The 24,385-nt window shown below is 43.0% G+C and overlaps 1 protein-coding gene across 5 annotated transcripts in view; it reads right to left on the bottom strand.

Annotated features, from left to right (window-relative positions):
• The window catches only part of LOC147020129 (arf-GAP with SH3 domain, ANK repeat and PH domain-containing protein 1-like), a 76,233-nt gene that overhangs the window by 36,625 nt on the left and 15,223 nt on the right, over window positions 1–24,385 (bottom strand). For 2 of the 5 annotated variants that reach the window (XM_085895159.1, XM_085895158.1), the window contains exons 2-10: window positions 23,716–23,788; window positions 22,865–23,007; window positions 18,771–18,845; window positions 18,603–18,652; window positions 13,915–14,044; window positions 11,727–11,812; window positions 11,274–11,349; window positions 10,979–11,065; window positions 2,542–2,645 (exon numbers count right to left, since the gene is read on the bottom strand). In XM_085895159.1, coding sequence (XP_085751285.1) covers window positions 2,542–2,645; window positions 10,979–11,065; window positions 11,274–11,349; window positions 11,727–11,812; window positions 13,915–14,044; window positions 18,603–18,652; window positions 18,771–18,845; window positions 22,865–23,007; window positions 23,716–23,788 — 824 coding nt within the window. Of the gene's footprint in view, window positions 1–2,541; window positions 2,646–10,978; window positions 11,066–11,273; window positions 11,350–11,726; window positions 11,813–13,914; window positions 14,045–14,856; window positions 15,109–17,902; window positions 18,016–18,602; window positions 18,653–18,770; window positions 18,846–22,864; window positions 23,008–23,715; window positions 23,789–24,385 lie in introns of those variants that run through there. The other 3 variants (XM_085895162.1, XM_085895161.1, XM_085895160.1) reach the window with 3 other exon arrangements.

The following is a 24,385-nucleotide window of genomic DNA, read 5'->3' on the forward strand; positions in this document are numbered from 1 at the left end:
CCGTCCGCGTCTCCGGTACGTCGCCCGGACTCAACACCGACCCACGCCTCTGGTGTATGGGTCGCTCCACAGACCCAGAGACCAAGAGACCAAGACAAGACCAGACCAGGAGAAGAGCGCCAATGAAGAGGAGAAGCCCAAGGCGGCTGTCCGCCTTATATAGCCTGGGGCTGCGCCCTTCACCCCTCCCCGTTTTCGGCTCCGCCTCCCTTTGAGAAGCTTCTCGAAAAGGGGTGTTTCTCAACTCCCAGCGCCTCACCCCTCGAATCCACCAATCGTGAGCGAGCCACCTCGCCCTTCCCGTCACACCAGCCTCGGAGAAAAAAGGCGGGAAGAACCCACACTCACCATTGGAGGTTTCTTTTCCTCGTTCTTTTACGCCCGTGTTCTCAGACCCCTTTTGAACGCGGAAAGGGTCGTAGCATGGTCTGTGGAGGATGGCGTTTGCAAGCTGGCGTAGTGGCGAAGATGGTTAAATGGTGGTGGTGTTGTAGTGGCGATCGTAGCATGGTTGACGTTGTGGCGTAGTTGGGGGTGGTTGTGTTGTTGGCGTCGTGGTTTGTTGTAATGGTGGGTGAGATATGTCAGTTCAAAATAACGATAGAGAAAGAAAAACACTATCTCAAAGGGCCACAGCCCTGTGACACGAATAAATCCCATTAAACAACGGTGGGGAAATCTAACTGAACACAGACTTATCGATCTAACTGAACGAAGGAACCTTTATGGTGTTCTGCGAATTTCCACAGCCGTAACAATATGCTATCTCCTAAGCATCACATGTCACAAACAACTTACTCTGACAGATTCCTGTTACATGGCAATCTGACCTACTCAAAACACACAGACCATGCTTCACTTACCACAGTTTAGCTATGGATCCCCCCCACCCCACCCCCCTTCCACGTAACAATATTGTTGTGGTAATGACTCCTAGGGGCTGACATTGCTTAGTATAGTTTAGTTAGTTCCTCAGTAAATGTCTCATAGCAAGTACAAAATAATTAATTGGAATATTAGGCATATGTCAGCAAGAATAGAAGAAAGCAGGGATAGGTATGGGAGAAAGCATGAGGTTACTTCTTATCATGTCACTAAACCTTCCCTCTTCACTGTTTCACAAGGCTCTGGCTCGAGAGTTGAAGATAATGAATTTTTTAGGTCTGCATGTCTCTGGTAAGAGGGGGTATTCTAAAGATGCATCATTGTTCGAAGTGCCTCTCCGCATTCACAGTCAGCAGTATCCGGTTGGCTGTATCCCCACTTCTGCATGAGGGCACAGCAGTGGCCAACACCAATCCCGAGACGATTGAGACACAGCCAACTAGGTCATGTCTCACTGGCTGCTATTGGGAGAGTTTCATCTGGGTCAAAAGACAGCTCATGTGGCCAAAGGAGAGTTCACGTCATGGCCCCCGTCAGGCTTTTCCCTGCGTTTCCTCGTTCAAGGTTACTTGCCACGAAGATAGATCCTGTTCTCAAAACAGCCTGTAGAGTTATTTCTGGCTGCCTGAAACCTACGAGGATGGATAATCTTAACTGCTTGCTGGTGTTGCTCCAACTTTCAAAAGAAGGCAAGTTTCATCAAGAGTGGAGATGATAAAACAGACAAGCGATCTCCATTATCCACTTTTTCAATATGAACCAGCAACTAAAAGGTGACAATATGCAGCAATCTTGAAAACAAGTTAACGGACACAGAAGTTGGCTCCACAGCCATTGTTACATGTAAATGGAAAGGAAAACGACATTACCAGGTGAATCAGCGATTGAGACAATGAACCGAGTAAAGATAACATTATGTATTGGTATTTGGTAGTGCCATTTGATGGATCAGATAGTTAAAACCGCTCAAGTTAGAAGCAATAAACAACCTTGTGCTTTTAGAAAATCAAATGTGTCTTGTTCATCTCCTAATATCTTTGCATCAAACATCGACTCGTGTATTCCATGAATACAAGCCTGGACATGTGAGTTAGCTAAGGCACCTTTAGTTCTGAACAATGGTGAAAAGACGTTTGTCAAGGACCCGTATGTAATACAGATGGAGAATTATTATCTTTGAACAGTGAGCACTATATGCACTGGTTATGAGGTTAGTTATGAAAAAAAAAAAAAGTTAGGTTAAGACACCACGTGTCGATTGGAGGGTGCTGCAAAATAAGTATTCGCCGATTTGTCATGTGAAAAACCTGCATCTGTGTACACTTGGGGTCAGCGTCACAAATCGGCATTGATGCATCTTGTTCAAGAGCACCTCACGTCAAGGAAGGCGTGTTTTTGGAATATCTGTCTGTTTTATGGTAAGTGTACACACCCATGGCGTCATGTGTGTTCCACGACCAATTGTGCATATAAAACATGGCTGCGTCCGTAGAAATGAGTGGGAAATTCACTAAAGTTGCATTAACTGTAGAAACACAAATTGTTCATGATACGTATAGCGTGACAGAACCCCACCTGTGTGGTCTGTCATTGTCGTTTGACTTTAATCCATGGCACACCCAGTTAAAATGAACACTCACCCGCTCACCAACTCACCCATCGCTCTTCTTGTTCAGGAATCCGTTCATTTCACTGCCATAAAGCTTGTTTCCTTGCAGCTGATGCAGGCTATAACTGCGGACTTGCTTGTACGTTCCATCCTGTCAGTGTGACGGATGTGCACACATCACACACACAATGAGAATTTGTCGAAATGTCGGACCCAAACCTCACCTGCTGGGCCTATATGTTGGTGATGCCTTCGTTTTTGAACTCTGTGTACTGAATACATGGTGTTTTTCAAGTCGATGAATGTCATAACACATGAGGTTTCTATCCTTTACACCTTCAACAAGTCCACATGTAGCTAATGTATGTACAACTGATGACCTATGATTTTTTCTGAAACCATTCTAAATTAATGTAAGTAATGGCTCCAGGTGTGGCAAAATGTGATTAACAATGATATTGTTGAACATCTTAAGGCCCGGTCACACCTTGACGTTTTAGCCAACGTATGCCGATTTTTGAATTTTTTTTCTAAAACGCTGGCAAACGTTGAATACGTTATGGGTAAGTTTTGATAACATTGAGAGCACGCTGAAAAACACTGCCATACGTCGTTGTACGCTGGCTTTAAACGTTGTACTTTTTGGTTGTCCTCAAATTTTTTCATGCTTGAAATTTCACGACGTATGCCGGCGTATGACTCACACGTTCCGCTACGCTGGCCACAAGTTGTATGCACGGTCTGCGATCGTTGACAGACGTCAACACATGCAACTTGTAAGTTAATCATAAGTTGAGACACGCCGAGGTAATGTTTAGAGTACCCGAAACTTATTTCTAACCTATGATTAACGTGTTGTTGGCACGTTACGCGATCGTTGCCACACATCGACAGACGTTACTTTTAAGTTACTCATAGGCTGAAAGACGTCGGTATAATGGATCGTCCTTGCGTCAGCGTCCACGGCCAAGACACTTATTTGCAGCATTCTTCAAACTTTTCTTCGGCATGACGAGGATGTTCACACTTCGATGTCTAGCTTGGCTATGATTCCAATTGTCCATCGGCAGCGTCTATTTAAAATAGTCGAGTTTGAGCGTTTTAACACGTTCAGAAGAAACGCTTCAAATTTCAAAACCCCAGCATCAAAAAACAAAGGCGAGTGACAGCAATTTAAATCGTTCATTGTAAACAATGAAAATAGTTGAGTGGTACCGTTTAAAAGTCGTTGAGTGTAAAAAAAATCCAATTGTTGAGCGCAAGCGTCGACTTTCAATAGTGGAGATGTAGCCATTTAAATCGTTTAGTTTATCATTTAAATCGTTAAATCGTTAAACGCAAGGACGATCCATCATAACCCACACCCTCCCCCTCACACTCACCTACTACTGCCAACATGAACAAACTACTACTAATACTACTACTGATACTAATACTAATACTGATACTGATACTGATACTGTTACTGCTGACATGGACATCGACTCAAAAAGGACTCGAAAACACTGTTGGGTTCCCCTTTTATGAGGAGCATTTTTATATACCAATTCCCAAACCGCTGGGAACACGTCTTTATATGGCAGTTGTAAGCTAGAAACACGTTAATTTTTTTTTTTTTGTCGACCGGAAGACGTCATTGGAATACGTCTACATACGTCGATGTGTGTTGGGACTACGTAAAGAATTGGTTCAAAGCACGTCAAACACAAGTTAGAAATAAGTTTCGCATAAAAAAGACATTACCGCGACGTGTTTCGACTTATGAGTAGCTTATAAGTAGCCTTTGTGGACGTGTGTAAGCGTCCACATATCGTGTGTAAAACTTATCCCCATCGCATGCGGAACGTGTGTCATACGCCGAGTACGTCGTAAAATTTTGAACATGTTTAAAATTTCTTGACGTACTCTACTTACTACGACGTATGATAGCATACTTTAGCGTTCTACTCACGTATACCAAACTTACTCATACCGTATTTGACGTGCCCCAACGTTTTAGACACATTTTTCTTAGGTCGGCATACGCTGGCAAGATCGCCAAGGTGTGACCGCGATGTTGACACTTCCATTTCTACGGCAGTTATGATTCGAATCGTTGTGCGTCAGCCTTTTAATAGGCTACGTCACGACATCGTCGGCGATGCGTGCAACGCGCTATGCCTAAGTTAGACTATCGTTGGGCATAGGTTGTGTAGGCCGACAACAGGTTCAGCATTCGTTGGTATAAGTTATCTATAACACAACGAAACGTTCTGTGTCCGTTACCAATGCGTTATACATAAGACCAAGTCGCTATGAATACGTCCGAATCTTTAAAAAAAACATCAAAAGTTCAACGTAAGCCAGCGTTTTAGATACATTTTAATACGTTGCCATCGCTGGCTAAAACGGCAAGGTGTGACCGGGCCTTTAGGGACTGTAGGTGTGAAACTCATACCATCAGAGTTATTTGGATCGCTACGTAATCTTTCTTTGGAAATGAAACAATGCCACTCAAGAGACCATTCTTCAGGTTTGTAATGATTAACATTGCATTGAAAAAAAAAAATAATAAATAAAGCAGCAAGTCATTGAGCTCTTCTGTTTTCCACACTTCTTCGGAGATGCCATCAAACTTGGCAGCCTTCCGGTTGGACATTTGCTTTATGGGTTTCATCAGCTCATCCAGGCTAAATGCCCCTGTTTCAATTGGAAGTGTGTGCTGTACAATACTCCCAGGTAAATCTCCACCGAAATTAGAATCAGGTGGATCTAGTAATCTTAAGGTATATTCCTGCTATTCCATGGATTTCTTTTGTGGTATATTCCAGTATTTGTGACATTTCTGTCCAGAATATCATCAACAGTGACCCAGATGAGACGACCTTTCTGGTTGACGGGTAATGTCTTGAAGGTGCCAATTTTTTCCTGCACATATTCCTTTCATCAAAGTCATCAGTCTTATCTCATTTGGTCTTTCCTTCATTGTAGGCTATCTTGTTCTCAGTTTCCTCACTTTCCATGAATGGTTTCTTCAAGCCTTTTTGCCTCTGCAGCTGAGCGCACAGGAGACATTATGTTTACGGGTTGTGCGTGTTTGTGTGCGTGCATGGATAGCAGGTTTCCGTTACCGTGATAACTTGTGAACTGTGAAAGGGATTTTGACCAAACTTTCTAAAAGTATGAACTATGATGCAAAGATGACATGATTAGATTTTGGGCTCAAAAGGTCAAAGGTCTATGGTCATGCGTCCTATAATTGAAAATCTTTGTTCCAGTAATAACTTATGAACCACAGAAGAAATTTCAACCAAACTTGGTCCAAGTAAGGACTGCTATACAAAGATGAACCGATTCATTTTTGGTTCAACAGGTCAAAAGTCATGTGCCCTTTGAATATCATTTTGCAGATCATAACTCAAGTCAGAAGCATCTGATGGTTTCTCATATATATATATATATATATATATATATATATATATATATATATATATATATATATATATATATATATATATATATATATATATATATATATAGAGAGAGAGAGAGAGAGAGAGAGAGAGAGAGAGAGAGAGAGAGAGAGAGAGAGAGAGAGAGAGAGATAGAGATAGAGATAGAGATAGAGATAGAGATAGAGATAGAGATAGAGATAGAGATAGAGATAGAGATAGAGATAGAGATAGAGATAGAGATAGAGATAGAGATAGAGATAGAGATAGAGATAGAGAGAGAGAGAGAGATAGAGAGAGAGAGCCCACAGCTTTTGGTGAAGCAGAGGGGAAAATCTTCCATCGGCATTCTAACAGGCCACAGTGGTTTCTATTGCCTTTCTTCATTCGAAGCTGTGTTTTTCCGTTTTAGTTCTCTCGTCCTGGTGTATGCCGAGTGGTGTTTTTGCCTTTTCCCCTGCTTTAACAGAAAGCTGTTCCCCCCTCTCCCCCTACTCGGCTTAGTTTCTCCAACCACCACCTCATTACCATGAGCTACCATATCGGGTCACTTCCAAATCGCCACTCGTTTTGGAAATTCAACGTCTGTTTTGGATAACCCCTCCTTTAGGAGTGCTTTTGAAAATGCATGGTCAAGCTTGATAGGTTCCAAACCCCAATTTAAGGACCAGCGATTATGCTGGGACAACATAAATATCCAAATTCGGAGCTTCTGTCAGCAATTCTGCTTTCTAGGCTAACTGTCCACACAAGCAGAATGCAGAATAAAAGTGGAGTTGGAGAAGAAAATTTTACAAATTCAAACCAGTTTGAAAAACGACCCTGCCCCAAAACAAAAGCTAAGCCTGCATGAGAATAAGTCCCTTTATCAATAATTATAATTGACAGCCAAACCCAAGGAGGGCTCATGAGATTACACTTTTACACCTTTACCTCTTGGATACCCCAACCTGCTTTTTCTTTGATTTTTAATCAAAATATCCTCATTCCCTAATTATTGCTTTGAAACATCCGAACAACTCGGTCACTAATAACTAAACCCTGTAGAAATTAAGAAAATGCAAAAGTCTTCTTTTCTAACCTTTACCAGGCAGCAGAAGTTAATTTAAAACTTGTTCCTCCTTTGGTTGATGGTATTTGTACTCTAACCCCCAAGCAAAGATCGGACTTAGTCACCGCTCACACTCAAATAACTTTCTGTTGTCCTGAGGAGCCTGGGCAGATGAAAATCACTTGGCTTGATTGGTCTGCCAGCAGAGTTCTTCAGAAGGATTTTGGTTTTCCAGGACAGCCTGGAGAAGGGTGAGCTTCCAATGAGCTGCAGGACAGCTATGCTTACTCTGCTTCCTAAAAAAAGGCAATTCATTACTCATCTTTCAGTGGAGACCAGTGTCCTTGTTGTGTACGTACTATAAAATTATTTCAAACGCTTTGGCCTTACGTCTCTTACCCTTCGTAAAAAGACATTATACACATGGACCAAACTTATTGTGTTCCTGGTCGCAATATTCAGGATAATATCTCTATTGTGCTGGATGTAATTGATACCTGTGAGATTAACCATGAAAGTTGTGGCCTGGTCTTCCTAGATCAGGAGAAAGCATTTGACTATGTATCTCATACATATATTTTTGAAGTTCTAAAAAGTTTTGGTTTTGGCCCTCTCTTTTTATCCTATATACAGTTATGTTAATCGAATATATCTGCCATTCTAAAGATTAACAACGAACTTGTACCCCCCCCAACTCCCTTCCCCCCGCTTTTGTATTGGGAGAGGGGTAAGGCAGGGCTGCCCTCTTTCAGGGATTATGTATGACATATCCCTTGAACCCTGTTAAATACCCTTCGTAAGTCCTTGTCTGGCGTTACTATTGGAGACTTGGCCCACCCTTTTTAAAAAGATCGCTTTTCCAGATGACATCTCTGTCTACATCAATCATTCAGAAGATGTTGCTAAGATGATGAGTGCCTTAGATCTTTCCAGTGGAGCATCATCAGCCAATATCAATTGGACCACAACAGAAGCACTGTGACTTCAACTCTCTACCTATCCCCTCCCCCCTCTTCTCTACCTGTCAATCTTCCCTGGAGAAGAGATGGGATTAAGTTTTTCAGGGTGTTTCATGGTCTGGGTAATTTTGTGAGGCACAACGAGGAAGGCTTGTTGGAATGCATGGAATTACTTTTATTGAAATGGAAGAGCTTACTCTGCCAACTGTCCTACCAAGGCCAGGTACTAGTCATCAAGTCTAGTCACCTCTACCTTATGGTTCAAGGTTCTTGCCCTACAACCGCTTATAGCCATGAAGGAGGAGATGCAAAAGTGTGTCACTCACTTCTTCTGGTCAGGAAAGCACTGGCAGCTACCAGATATCTTTAACTTACCAAAGACAGAGGGTGGCCAAAGGCTTGTAAATGTCAAGTGCCATATCATGGCTTTCCATCTACGAACAGCATGGCGCTTCTTGCATGAGCCGTGTTTGGCCTGGAGACAGCTCACCAGTTGAATCCTACATCAACCTGGGAAATTGGACCTTGCTCAGGAGCTGTTTTTAATGGACTCGACCAAGATAGACTTATCCCTGCTTCCTTCCTTTCACCAAAGCCCACTGAATGCGTGGCAAGCTTTCACCCGTCTTCGTGACCCCTCGACTTCTGCTTGATCCATGCTCTTCAATGAGCCATTATGTCATAACTCTTTATTTGAAGGGTTTCACAGTGAAAATTATTTCATTCTACAGTTCACAAATGCCTCAATAATGAAAGTGTGCCACTTGAGAAATGCCACCAATGATGGGTGGTTAAGTGATGCTGCTCTTGCTTTGATGGCTGCCATTAGATCATGTCACAGAGTAGACAGTTTTTTTTTTTAATCAGTACTTCGCACCTCCCGTGCCTCACAAGCTTGGGCAAACAACACTCCCATACCACCTCCAACTCTTCTCGACCCTCCCCAACCTTTATCCTTCTGGCTCTCTTGGTTTAGAACCTATTAGGTTTGGCTGCTCTCTATCCTTTTCGGAGAACAATCACAAAATCTTATATGTGCATTGTTTAAAAGCTCTTTCTTTCTTTGTTCTCCCCTGTACCATTTGTAGGAGGCCTACAGTCCTGCCTCATATCCCTCCCTTTTACCAGAATTGTGGTTGGTACTATAGATAGCCTGTGCTAAAATGTGTAGGTGATCTCCAATGAAGAATTACACATTGGATACTGCCTACAAATTCCTCGAATCACCGCTTCTCATCAGCGATAAGTGAGCAATGTCCCTTTTGAAGACAAACTGAAACCTTGCCTCAAAGGTATGCACGCTGTAAGCGTCTCAGCCCTCTATTTGTAAGCTTAAAAACGTTACTTGCTTGTCTCTCTTTTGCTTTTGGTTTCCCTATTCTTTGGCCCAAGTGGGCCCTTCAATTCTCGACCAAAAAAATTCATTCACTTCTTCCTTTCGCAAGCCAAGTTGGCCATATATAAGACTTGAAAGTCAAGAATGCAAAACGATGGTTAGAGTTACAGATGCCTTGGCAATGTTAAAAGCTCTTTGTGTTTCCAGGATCAAACTGGAGTTTGTTTGTTGCTCTTAATTACAACTCTTTGAGAAACAGTGGTATAGAAACAATGTCTTTTTCAAAACGTCTGAGCACCAATTAATATTCACTTTCTCATTATATATATATATATATATATATATATATATATATATATGTATATATATATATATATATGTATATATATATATATATATATATATATATATATATATATATATATATATATATATATATATATATATAGGGTTTTTTGTTTGTCGTGTAAAACTGTATGCAATTGTCAGGCTTGCTCCCCTTGCCACATGAGCGTGACACCTTTTTTTATACTTTGGGAAAAAGTCTCCTCATGTGTCTGTCTCTCTCTCTGTCTCTCTCTCCCTCATGTGACCTTTAATTTTTTTCATGTGACCTTTAATTGAGATCAAACGTAACAGTGAGTTGACATCTAACATGGGCGGAGGCAGATCCATTGACGCATTCGTGATAAATTACATTTTTGCAATTTTATACTTTTTTGGACCAACCCTGCCATCTTCACACGGTACCTTTTGATGCATCTAGCTTTCTAAAGTATTATCGTTGTGGTAGCTGCATTGTCCGACAGGATGCTACAGAGGTAGTGCACTTGCCTTTGAGCTGTCACATCTGGATTCATTCCCAACCTGAATATAAACGATCAGATCAGTGCTTTGCATGCAGGCCATTGCATCCCAAGGTGTGCCGTACAATTTGATGGACGTTAAGCATGGTGTCCCAGGTACTAGCATTAGTTGGTGGACATTAAAGATCGATGGTCTTTCAGATCGAGTAGATGAGTTAGCTCGCACTGGCACCCTGAGCAAATTTCAATTTCCTGTCCAAATTACTTTCGCTCGAATGTCAGGCTTGACCAGCCAGTTCGTGAAAAACTTGTTCCAAAAAAAGAAAACTTTCCACGACAGAGCCCACAAGGAGGTGGAATAATTGCAGTTATTAAAGAAGTAAAAGTACTTCGGCAGCATTTGCCCATCTGAGACAACTCGTCCATAGAGATATTTATTGATATGAAATTTTTTATCTCATTGGAATTGAATGTTGGTAATTATTGACAACCTTTTTGGTAACAGGACTGTAAAATATCGCCAGCTGGGTTGGCCTGTTTAGTGTTCCCATCGGAAACGCTGGCTCATGGACACTTGGTTCAAATCCCCTGTACCATATGTGTTTATCCGTTGTCTACTATCTAATTCACATTACAGTGCACTCTTTACTTATATCTTTGTCCTGCATGTCATCCATGTACAGCTCTACCATCAGTCTTAAATCTTATGAAAGAAGAAGTCTTAGATCAATGGAAAATAAATAAAATTAGAAGACCGAATCCAATATTATCATAATTGATGTACAAATGGCCTGAATCTGCAGTCAGTAATGATGAAGCAGTTCTTACAAACCAAATAAGGTGAAAGTTCAAGTCTAAAACCATGCAAATGCAACGGTCATGTAAAGTGAGCAGATCTGACCTCTTTCTGGTCCATCTGCAGTGTACTGCGGAGCTTGTCTTTCAGGTTAGACAACTTTCGTTTCTCTTCATCCTGTGTTTGTTTCACCTGCAACGTGGGACATGGATATAGTGTGTAACGCAGCATGGGCAAGAATATAGCATCCGTATCTCTAAACATCACATAGTCACTTAGAAGTTACCCTATACATGTCAAGTCTACATTTGATTCACTTGTCTAATATCGACGAGCTAACAAATAAACAATGCACTCGAGTCGATCCAGAATCAAGGCCACAAGATAAAGTTTCCCATACTGTGTTCAACTGTGATGTCAGATCTTCAATGTTCCCCTTCATGTTTTCCACAGTTTTCAAACTGTCCTGAAAGAAACTGCTCAGTGCAGCGTCAGAAAATGTGGAGGAGGAAGAGGGGGCGAAATAGGGATGAGGAAACATCACAACAAAAGGTAGACTACCCACAGCAGAGAACAACACAATCACAATGGGGCTGACTAATATGGAAAAGTAATAAAACATTTACGTTCACATACAAACAACAACAAACTGTTGGTGATTTAAAACGTTGCTTGGAAAGCAAATGTGAGGGGGCTGTAACAGCATAATGTAGTTCTACGGTGCACTTCGTTTTACCCGGTGCCAAAATAGCACCTCAAAGCGCTGCCTGAGTCATTGTTAGGAGGTGTGCTATGTATTCTGAGTAAGCATTCCTGCAGGGCAAGGGGCGTGTGAGCTCACAGCACAACTCACCATAACTCCGTGTGGTAATACTTGATGAGGTTCTGTAGGAAGTCAACGCCCTTTTTGCTTTTAATATCGTTCGCTTTGATGAGGTACTGTGGAGAAAACATGTCACGAACAAATTTGGAGTGTTCAAAATACGTCCACGTCTCACTGTGACACATGATGAATGGTAAGGCGCTGATGCTATTCTGTTAAAAAAAAATTCCTTTGTTTTAATGTTATTTTTACTATTATATTATTATTATTAGCATTATTATCATTATTGAAAACTGCTCAAGTCACAAAAACAAAAAAGTTGATTGTTAAGTTCATTAATCCTAAGAGCTTTCAAATGACACACCAGGTTAATATTTTTGATTGTCTCGATAGATTTCCATCATGAAACAAAGTATTGTCTCATATATCATGTGAAAATTAAAACCACAGTTGAATTTTTTAAAAATAAATGCGCATTTCTGAGCCCTTATCAAAGAAATATGCTATCCCGACCAAAGCCCCGCTTCCCTCCAAGTCTTCAAGACAGCTGTTCACCACCATCTCAGAACATCCCCAATCCAAAACCATGATCTTTTCTACCCTCACTAACTGTCACCCCTCACCAAGCACTTCTTCCAAATCTCCATGTTTCCTTTTGTATCAATCTTGTCTGTTCCTGCCCCTACCACCAATTCCTCCCCACATCCATTGTTTGTCCAAATCTCCCTCTATCTTAGCCTTCAATTCTTCTGTTACTGTCTACCCCATCCCCTCTCAAATGTTCCTTTTGTCCTGTTATGTCCTGATCTGTTCAGTGTACAAGCTCAAGGGTTATTGTGTGTCTTCTGCTCCTCTCTCTCCTCTTCACTCATTCGTTCTCTTGCTTTGTGAGCCCGGCTGCGTCAGTACATCCCCTCTCCACCCCCCTCAATCTTTTACTTCAAAAAATTTAGTTGATTTGTGCCTTATCATAGCTATAGTACAAGCCTGGTGTTGGCTTAGTGGTTAGGGTGGTGGCTTGGGATCCGACTTAGTGGTTAGGGTGGTGGCTTGGGATCCGAGGGTCCTGAGTTCAAGCCCCGTTGGCCGCTGAATTAATACACCAGGGGGTTGACTCAACCTGTCATCCTTCCGAGGTCGGCAAATTGAGTACCAGCTTGCTGGGATAATTGAGCCATTCGAGTATCCTGTGTCGGAGTGGCGACCCATCCAGGATTGTGCCCAATAGCCCAGGAAACTGCTTCGGCAGCACCGACACTCTCTGTACAGAGTATGGTTCCAATTATTATTATAGCTATAGTACACCACCACCACCACCCCCCACCCCTCCCCTCACTGTACTTTTTTCATCCAACCAATAAATAATCTGCACCGTTCAGGGTTTAGACTCATTTAACTTTTGCGGACGTTTGTAATATGGTACATCACTGTGATCAAGGTGTCATGCACTTCATATTCTTTAAAAAATCCATCTCCAGAACAGAAGCATGAATTGACAATAATTTAATTATCTGCTGATGTGGGCAACTTTATGGAAAGCACAATCAGGTTATCCTGCTTTCATAAATCTCTGCAGTCCACAATGTCTTTAAAGTTTTGTTGAAAACACTGCTTTAGTGTCATTCTGTACAATGTGTTCAAAACTATAGAGCAATGGCATAGGAAGCAGGGTGGCTGGGGGAAGGGGGGGTGGTCCCCCCCCTCAAAAAAAAAGTCGGGGTGGGCTAACACCATGTTGCCCCCACCCCCACTTTTCAACTGCCTATGAATGAAAATCTACAGTCTCTTCGAAAAAGTGGAAGAATGAAGAATTTATAATACCCTATTTACGATTATTAAAAAATTAATACTTATAAAGTATATCGTGAAAACCGTCCACATTGAGAAGATGGAATGACTCCCCTAATGGTAGACACGTGACTACTTGACGTAAATTCTGGGTGGGAGAGAGGGACATACTCCAAAGCTCCCCAAATAGTATAATGGTTATTTTTTTTTAACAACTTGGGCCATCCCCACTTTTGATGACATTCCTACACCCCTGGTGTGCAACTAGCATGCACTTAAATATAGAACAGACATGCCATCCTTCCTTTTCCTAGTGCCACAAATCGAGATGAACACACCCCTCATACATAACTGGATATGTTTTTGCACGATTACGCATGATCGTTCTGAAGCTCATTTGGTAAACATCGTGATCGAGAGAAAGACAAACCTCACACATATGTAACTGGAAAAGCCTTCTCTCCTTATGCATCTCCTCGGCTACTTCAGCGCCGAGGATCTCCCCGCGTGTCATGTTGTACTGCTTTGCCACCTCTCGCTTTTCCTTCTCGATCTTGCCACTGCAAAGACCCGGCAAAGCATCATGATCAGTGCATCATTTGAGTGCTTCAAACTGACATGTGTGACAAGCAAAACTTGTAAATGTCCAACTAAACATGTATCTATGCAGCTGGGATAGCGAACAGCATCAACAGATGTTAACATGTCGGGCAAGCTGAGGAAGATACCAACTAGTGTTGTGGGGCCGGGGTCTCAGTGGTGAGCACGACCGCTAGGGGGAGAAGTAGAGTCGGCTCCACCGAACACCCGGAATTTAGGTCGTACCTTTCAGATAAATCCAAAAGGTCATGGGTCCCTTTTCGGACCGAAGATCACCAATAGGTCGACCATGTGAGGTAGGGTCAATTGCCAATTTCAATATACCTAAATACCCACGCAGTCTAACTACCAGGGAACCACACCCTCGGCCGACTCCGTCCGATCCGAGTCGCAGGTAACGGCTTGGATCTGGCGTAACCGAGTGGAGTTACCAGAGCCGCGCCGGACCAAATGAACAATTTACCCTCGCTATCTCTCAACACACAGCGTGCTAAGCCAATGAAAGAAACACAGAAACGAGCTGAAACATTTAACAAAAGGGATTTATTTATAATGGGGGGAAGGGAAGCACGCAAAGAGCAGAGTTATCCGAATAATAAATGTAATGTACAATGAGCAAAAGAAAGCACTTACACAATTCTACTTAAAGACGGGCCCACACACAGACACACCCCCCCCCCCCCCAAAAAGAAATGATGGCCGCAGCCTTTATTGATACCCCTGGCTCGGAGGGAAGGTGAGCTGGAGGTAAGGATGCTAGCTTGGACCTTACCGCCTCGTGCGGCCCTTGACGATCAGGCTCAGCGGGACTCGAACCAGCAACACGATGCCGCTCCAAGCACCAGGTACCGTGCTCTCCAACCGGCCACGCACCAATTGACCAAGACAAAAGAGAAGATCAGAGACGACGATGACCCAGGACCAGACGAACCAGCCAGCACCAAGACCCGCGACCCCCAACCTCCCCAGCCTGGCGTTCCTTTATATCTTTCTTGTCCAGGGTCAGAAAATCGACATCTGAGGCGGTCTCCACCCTCAATGGCCGGGGTGTCATGCGAAAGTCACCCTCTGTGGCCATCTCAACCCTCATTGGCCAGGGTGTCATGGGAAAGTCGGCCTCTCTGGCCATCTCAACCCTCATTGGCCGGGGTGTCGTGGGAAAGTCGCCCTCTGTTCGTGATTGGACAAGGGGCACGCCCCTGCCTTTCTGGGCTGAGTCTCGATCTGAGGTGATGGAAATCTCTGCCCACATACGTGGCTGGACACACGTGTGTAATGGCGCTATGTGCGAAGTGAAGGAGTGATGGTTTTGGTTGGCTGTAAGCTCGATTTGTATTGCAAAAACCCTGACTAAAAAGTAATTCGCAGCGCACACAAGTAATTCCCATTTGACACAGGTAGGGGCCCTAACTATAAATACACACTTATCGAAATAACTAAGCTTAGGGACTGCTGTCTGTCTGTGTGCACAAGGCTTCCAAATTCGTAACACTAGTACAGCTGCCCAGTAAGCAAGGCTCAGGTCCGACGTTTTGTCCACCGAGTAGTCTTCATCTGGCACTGTGTGCTTGGTGAGGTACCTTTCCAAAGGGGAGGGGCCACAGATGCAGTACTCTCTCAAAGGGGACACTTAAACAGTTCCCTCCAAAAAAGGGAGAAGCATGAACCTCAAAAAGGGGTGGGGCACTTTGACGACCTCCAAAAGGGGTGGGGCACTTTGACGATCCTCCAAAAGGGGTGGGGCACTTAGATGACCCTCAAAAAGAGGTGGGGCACTTTGACAACCCTCAAAAAGGGGTGGGGCACCTTGACGACCCTACAAAAGGGGTGGGGCACTTTGACGACCCTCAAAAAGGGGTGGGGCACTTTGACGACCCTCAAAAAGGGGTGGGGCACCTTGACGACCCTCAAAAAGGAGTGGGGCACTTTGACGACACTCCAAAATGGGTGGGGCACTTTGACGACCCTCAAAAAGGGGTGGGGCACTTTGACGATCCTCAAAAAGGGGTGGGGCACTTTGACAACCCTCCAAAAGGGGTGGGGCACTTTGACGACCCTCAAAAAGGGGTGGGTCACTTTGACGACCCTCAAAAAGGGGTGGGGCACCTTGACAACCCTCAAAAAGGGGTGGGGCACTTTGACAACCCTCAAAAAGGGGTGGGGCACTTTGACGACCCTCCAAAAGGGGTGGGGCACTTTGACGACCCTCAAAAAGGGGTGGGGCACTTTGACGACCCTCAAAAAGGGGTGGGGCACTTTGACGACCCTCAAAAAGGGGTGGGGCACTTTGACGACCCTCAAAAAGGGGTGGGGCACTTTGACGACCCTCAAAAAGGGGTGGGGCACTTTGACGACCCTCAAAAAGGGGTGGGGCACTTTGACGACCCTCAAAAAGGGGTGGGGCACTTTGACGACCCTCAAAAAGGGGTGGGGAACTTTGACGACCCTCAAAAAGGGGTGGGGCACCTTGACAACCCTCAAAAAGGGGTGGGGCACTTTGACGACCCTCAAAAAGGGGTGGGGCACTTTGACGACCCTCAAAAAGGGGTGGGGCACTTTGACGATCCACCAAAAGGGGTGGGGAACTTTGACGACCCTCCAAAAGGGGTGGGGAACTTTGACGACCCTCCAAAAGGGGTGGGGAACTTTGACGACCCTCCAAAAGGGGTGGGGAACTTTGACGACCCTCCAAAAGGGGTGGGGAACTTTGACGACCCTCCAAAAGGGGTGGGGAACTTTGACGACCCTCCAAAAGGGGTGGGGAACTTTGACGACCCTCCAAAAGGGGTGGGGAAATTTGACGACCCTCCAAAAGGGGTGGGGAACTTTCACGACCCTCCAAAAGGGGTGGGGCACTTTGCCGACCCTCCAAAAGGGGCGGGGAACTTTGACAACCCTCCAAAAGGGGTGGGGAACTTTGACGACCCTCCTTATTGGGTGGGGAACTTTGACGACCCTCCAAAAGGGGTGGGGAACTTTGACGACCTCCAAAAGGGGTGAGGCACTTTGACGACCTCCAAAAGGGGTGAGGCACTTTGGCGACCCTCAAAAAGGGGTGGGGCACTTTGACGACCCTCAAACAGGGGTGGGGCACTTTGACGACACTCCAAAATGGGTGGGGCACTTTGACGACCCTCAAAAAGGCGTGGGGCACTTTGACAACCCTCCAAAAGGAGTGGCGAACTTTGACGACCCTCCAAAAGGGGTGGGGAACTTTCACGACCCTCCAAAAGGGGTGGGGAACTTTCACGACCCTCCAAAAGGGGTGGGGAACTTTGACGACCCTCCAAAAGGGGTCCTAAAAAAAGCCCACAAGCATTAACCTCACAAAAGGGAGGAGTTACTTTAAAATACCAGGCTCATGACCCCACAGTGTTCGATGATGATCACACACACAATGATCGAAATGCTGGATTTGAGTCCTATATCTGCTCGACAGCTTCACCAGTTGCTTACATTTTGGGATGTGGCTCTTACAAACTACACCGAGTGTCACCTTGTGACTCCCTGACGATGAGAACTACAACATTAATTCATCCATTAATGACCTCAGGACCGTTCAATAAATTGAACCATCATAAGGCAGAGACCATTTGCTATTACAGCAGTAGTCAGGGAAGGAAAGTCACCGGGGTACAATGGTACCGGCACACAATGGCCTACCTACTCGTATCGAAAGGAAATGTGAGCCTATAACATGGACTAGCAAACAGGCCTTCCCTTCTCGGTACTCGACGACAAAACACCATGTCCATGTCTGAGAAGCACCAGAGGAACGATTTAGTGTCCGGTCGAGAATCAAACCCAGACTGCATTACCTTAAATAATGGTACTCGTAATCTAAGATCACTGACTGAAATCACAGATTCGTGTAAGATCAGAGATCATGAAGACCTGCCTCCTCACATTCATCAAACATCCTTGATTCCTTTACAGTCACAACAACAAATTAATTAATTGATCAGTGTAATACCTCATAATTGCAATTATAATGCTATATATGAAAACACATCTTAATAATTCAAAGTTCTAATTTGAAAAAGAATGTACATGACATGGAAGAACGAGCTTGTTACAAAGATATGGAAGAACCAGCCCCGCTAATAAAAAGGACAACTATACACCTCAACATCTGCCCACTGTCAGTTCGTCTCCTCTTCTTCCCCCCCCCCCTCAATCTTTTACTTCAAAAAATTAAGTTGATTTGTGCCTTATCATAGCTATTATAGTACACCACCCCCCACCCCTCCCCTCCTCACCCCTCACCTCACTGTACTTTTTTCATCCTCAAAGATGATATGGAAGAACCAGCCCCGCTAATAAAACGGATAACTATACACCTCAACATCTGAAGGGTTTGTTTTTTTTTTTAATCTTTTTTCCTTTCTTTCTTTATTACTATTTTTTTTATCCTTTTTTGACATAAATAAGATAGCGCTCAATTTAATGAAATATAAAATGACGATATAGCATTTTCGTCAGTATAAGTAAACACATTTAATTTCCCAGAGTACTTACAACTTCGTTTCATAATCCTTCCACGCTTTGTCAAAAGGTTTCCTCATGTCCTGCAGGTTGACATTCAGTAAATAAATTGACACACACACAAAGGTAAACTGCACGGCTGGTACTAAAGAGAGTGAAACGACAGCCAAAATCCGTTGTGAGTGCAAAGTGCATACATACCCCCTTTAAATCCTTCAGATCCCCTTTTAACAGGTTATCAAGGGGGAAGGTGATGATGTTGTTCATGTTCCGGATCTGGAAAAGGACAACGGAGGAGCAATAATTGCGAGATTTTTTTTAAGTGTAAATAATTTCCATGAAGTTAAAAAAAAATGTTTCTAAATAGAGTAAAAAAAAAAAAGTCTTTAGAAACCTTGTGTTCATTGTGAAGCTGCAAAGTGTTAAGTGTTGCAATTTTAGTTTTAATTCACTATCTTCTCGTGGCAGCTGCTTCCGGTTCCGGAGTCGGACCACAAAGCACTTTCAGAACGAACACGTGGCATAATGGGCACGGTCACAGCAATCACAATGTCGTCTGCAATTCGAGCCCTGTTCAGTTTTGTTTTTAAAGCAACTTGAAAAGTGGGGAAAGATACTTCCCCCAACTCCTGGCTTCCCCATCAACAGCGAACAACCAACCTCGCTTGTCCCACCTGACTGCATTTAAGTTATGCCCTGTTTTCATACAGGGTGTCCAGTAAAACATAAGGGGTTTTTTTTGTAATGTTTAGGCCTACGGATATGACACCAACATCAATGGAAAGGGCACCCCAAAAAGTTTTATTCTTACAGTTTTATAGCACGTGTTCAGTGGGTTGCCCCCCCCCCCCCCAATCTTTGTGTTCAGCCATTCCATGATGACGCTGTTAATATGGGATTCAGCACCGCTTTGATTCGATGCTCCATCCCATATGTGGTGTGATGGTGCCCTCTTTTATTGTACAAAACAAAAAACGTACATGTATTTAAAACTACATGCCTCTTTTTTTTAATGGGACACCCTGTATTATATTAAATAAGCCCGTGTCTGACCGCGTGCAACGAACAACTCCAGATTCTGGTTACGCGTTGAGTGTCCTGAACTTCCACACCAGACAACAGATGGTAGAGCGGGCAATTTCAAATGAAAATGTACATTATGCTCTCATTCTTTCATGAACCAAAATTTTGAATAGAGATATTTGAAATTGAAATGTGAAAATGCTTTTTTTTTGCTCTGACAAATAGGTTAACACCTGAAATGGCAGCTTCTCCTTGCTTCCCACGGTGGTATTTCAGCTAATTCCATACATTGTGAGAAATATTACCTTTGACTTGTGGTTTTAGGAGTAGATTTATTTCATTGAGTTCACAATTTTTTTAAGTGGAAAGTACGGGAGAAAGGTCGGACCCATAGTTGTAATGACTGCTTGTAACAAAGAAGGGGAATAAGAGACAACCACAATGAGTGGAATAGTAATATAAACATAATTGATGCAGGAAATTCCCATGATGCAGTTGAAATTACAAACATAATTATAGTAGCTATATTGAGTCGTAAATACTGTACTCCACTTTTCCTTAGCTTTCTGTAACCTCAAATCTGATTATTGTGTGGTTAATATTACAAATATGTAAGCAGTTTTGTATCTTTTATCACCATATGCTGATGTGCATCTGCAGAAAGGCAAACAGTTTCTTATTGGGAGATATATATAAAAAATATAAATATTTTCCAAAAGCATTTTCTTTGCTCGGAATTTCAGATTTATAGAGGTGCATGTACGTGCATTACATGATTGTAGAACTACAATGGCATTCGGGAGAGCACATACCTCCGCTCAGCTGAACAGTTTACGCTTTTTATCCCACTGATAGGCCGGATCTGCATTCGGACCTGAACCAAAATCTAATCACCTTGTTCTTGTCACCTATCCAACTCATCCACCAAGTATTATCATGATCCGTCCGCAACTTTTTGAAATATTGTGCTATGTAATGATTTTGGCCCCATCTCTTAATGTTGAAAAGTCACTTGAAAATAAAAAATAAAAAACTTGTACCCTCAACCCTACCTCTAATTCAAGCTTTTCCCATATCCAACCTCCAATTCTAGCAAGTAGGCTTTCCAAATTTGCAGATGACACAAAGTTTTGAGCTCAGGTGGATAATAGAAGGGGTGGTGATCAGATTCAGGAAAGTATTGATACTTGTATGGATTGGGTAAAAGATTGGAAGATGAAATTTAACCTGAGCAAGTGTAAGGTGTTGGGGATGAGGAAAAAAAAACAATGAAAATGGAGATTACAGGATGCAAGGAGTAATTTGGAGCGTGTCACACAGGAGAAGGATCTGAGGGTGGTAATACACATGGGAGGAAAGCTGGCAGCACAATGCCAGGCAGCTATAGGTAAAGCAAATAGGGTTTTAGACTGTATTCGGATGGGGATCATTAATGAATCAAAAAAGGTGGTGTTAACATTGCACAGGAATTTAGTGAGGACCACATCTGGAATATTGTGTGCAGTTTTGGTCACCACAACTTCGAAAAGACATAGCTGCCATGGAGAGGGTTCAGCGCAGGGCTACTAGATTGATTCCGGGCCTAGCTCAACTCAGCTATAAAGAGCGGCTGAAGGAGACAGGGCTTTATACATGAGAAAGGAGGCAGTTATGAGGAGATATAATAGAGATGTTTCAGATAATGAAAGGTATAGATAAAATCAGTGCAGTTGAATTATTCAGCAAAGTAGACAATGAGAGTACCAGGGGCCGTAGCCTGAGAGTAAAGAAGAGGAGAGTTAAGACTGTAGTAAGGCAGTGGACTTTTACTCAGAGAGTAGTTAATGCATGGAATGGTCTCCCTGGAAAGGTAGTGGCAGCAGAAACAGGAGATAAGTTTAAATTAGAATTAGATGGGTACCTGGAAGTATTGGAGATGGAGGGGTATAGGGATGTTGACAGGACTTTTAGTAAGCTTGAGCATTGATGGATGATTGTGTGCATGTGTATGGAGTGCTGTTGGTGGGGGTCTTGTCAAGGTGTGTTGTGTGGTTGATGTGTGTTTTTTTTAACCAAGACCATCTACACCCTTGCCCCTTCCCCTGGAAAGAAAAAAAAATACAAAAAAACTACAAAACCCCACAAAGAAAACACTGAATAAAAAAAAAGATTTTGCATTTTTCTTATTTTGATCTGGTATTGATAATTTGGTGTGGTGTTGATGTGGTGCAGGTAGGATGGGCTGAAGGATCTCCACCTGCGTCTAATTTCTTTGTGTTTCCTTGTGTCTATCCTAACTCCAAATATAGTTTTCCCTTTATCCTTCCTCCAATTTTAGCTTTCCCTCTGGTTTACCTCCGATTCTAACCTTCCCTCTGGCCTACCACCAATTCTATCTTTCCCTCTGGCTTACCTCCATTTCTAACTTTCCCTCTGGCCTACCTTCAATTCTAACTTTCTCTCTGGCCTACCTCCAATTCTAGCTTTTCCTCTTTCCTACATCCCTTTGTCACATTCCCTCTATCCTACCTACCATTCCAACTTTTCCTCTATCCTACCACCAATTCTAACTTCCCATCTATCCTACCACCAATTCTAGCTTTCCCTCTATCCTACCACCAATTCTAGCTTTCCCTCTATCCTACCACCAATTCTAACTTTCCCTCTATCCTACCACCAATTCTAGCTTTCCCTCTATCCTACCATCAATTATAACTTTCCCTCTATCCTACCACCAATTCTAGCTTTCCCTCTGGTTTACCTCCATTTCTAACTTTCCCTCTGGCCTACCACCAATTCTAACTTTCCCTCTGGCTTACCTCCAATTCTGGCTTTCTCTCTGGCCTACCTCCAATTCTAGCTTTCCCTCTATCCTACCACCAATTCTAGCTTTCCCTCTATCCTACCACTAATTCTAGCTTTCCCTCTATCCTACCACCAATTCTAGCTTTCTCTCTATCCTACCACCAATTCTAGCTTTCCCTCTGGTTTACCTCCATTTCTAACTTTCCCTGTGGCTTACCTCCAATTCTAGCTTTCTCTCTGGCCTACCTTCAATTCAAGCTTTCTCTCTGGCCTACCTCCAATTCTAGCTTTTCCTCTTTCCTACATCCCTTTGTGACATTCCCTCTATCCTACCTACCATTCCAACTTTTCCTCTATCCTACCTCCAGGTCTAACTTTGCCGTTATCCTACCGCCTATTTTAGTTCCCCTCTATCCTACATACCATTATAGCTTTCTCTCCTGTCCCCTATCCATTTTTGTTTTCCCTTTATTTAGTGCTCAACATACCAAAGTCTTGAGCAATGCTGTGAGCTCTTTCGTGAGGACTGAAAACTTCAGGAAAACAGAGCCAAGCAGGGGCTCCTCTTCCAAGAAGGTGTTGCCAAAGGTTTCCAATGCTTGAGAGAAGAGCTCCTGGTTATCCACAAAGCCTTGAATAGGCAGGAAAGGACAAACAAACTGACATTAGAAATATAACTATATAATCAAACATTTATTATTCAACAGTTGTTTAATAATTTTATTGGTTCACCAACACAATTTGGCTTTCCTGTTTCAGGTTTGTTGTTTCAGTTCCCATCGGTTTCCTGTTTCTGTTTTGTTGCATAATGAGCATGACACGCATCAAGTATGGTTGCTGTGGGATGAATATGGCAGAGATATGATAGGCCGAATGATTGCCTCTGTGTTTAAGTTTCCTTATATTTACATCTAACAATATTCACAGAATCTGCTTCAAATAAAATCTCAACATTTGAACAGCAGGAACTTCGAACTGCTCTGGCCAATCAGAAGTGCTGCAGCAAGTTGTGAAATCCATTCATTCCATCATTCATATGCCCCCACCTACTGCTGACTGTGTCATTTCTGGGGCCATGGCTATGCCGCTTATACATTGACCCATGTAGGTCTGGGAAAGAATTTGTAATTTGCTCAGGGTGCCGGCGATAACTCGCCCATTTTTTGTTGAACATGTCATGTCTCTAAGATCCATCAGCGAATGCTGGCAGGTACCCAGTAGAAAGCGATTGCTCCTGGCAGTAGATTAAACACAATCATCTCAATAGAATGGCGTACTCAGGTCACACATTACGGTGTTGTGTTGGGACATGTATCTGCAAACAGTTTTCAAGTGTCACCTTTTCCTGATGTAAACAGGTTTTTCAAATGTTTCTTCATCTTCTGCAAGTGAGTTCGGTCTGAGTCTAAAGCCTGCAAAGAAAACAAATAATGTTTTCAAAATCAGCACAAGTCCATTAGCTGAGTCCACCCAGAGTGATTAATAGAATGATAGCTTGGCTTGCATTGCCTCGGACAAACAGCAAAATCATATGTGCAAATCTTCAAGCAACGCTGCCTGAAAACTGATTTTAGGTCCACACCAAATTGATGCTGTCATTGGTTCGAATCTTCTTCATGTTTAATTTCTATCTATTCTCATCCTCAATAAATAGGACGAAAACCACAATCTGATTGGCCTCGAAACAAGGCTCAACAATGCAGATGAGCACTCGTGCAACGTACCATTGTTCTTTTTACTCTCATTGTGCACAACATGAATATAACTGATGATAAATTTTAGACAAAGATCCAAATATATTTCAACATGTTATCATCATCATCATCATCATCATCATCATCATCATCATCATCATGTACAATACCATAATTAGAGCATTGGTGCTACCGAAGCAATTACTAGGCTACCATCCTGGTGAAGTCACCACTCCGACTTAGGAAGTCAGGGCAGAAATTTGGAACACCATAGGATCTCTGACATCCACCAACTAATGCCGGTAAATGGGACGC

The sequence above is a fragment of the Eptatretus burgeri genome, chromosome 9 (genome assembly GCF_056783735.1).
Source record: "Eptatretus burgeri isolate ZD-2024b chromosome 9, Ebu_testis_v1, whole genome shotgun sequence".
NCBI classification, from domain to species: domain Eukaryota; kingdom Metazoa; phylum Chordata; class Myxini; order Myxiniformes; family Myxinidae; genus Eptatretus; species Eptatretus burgeri.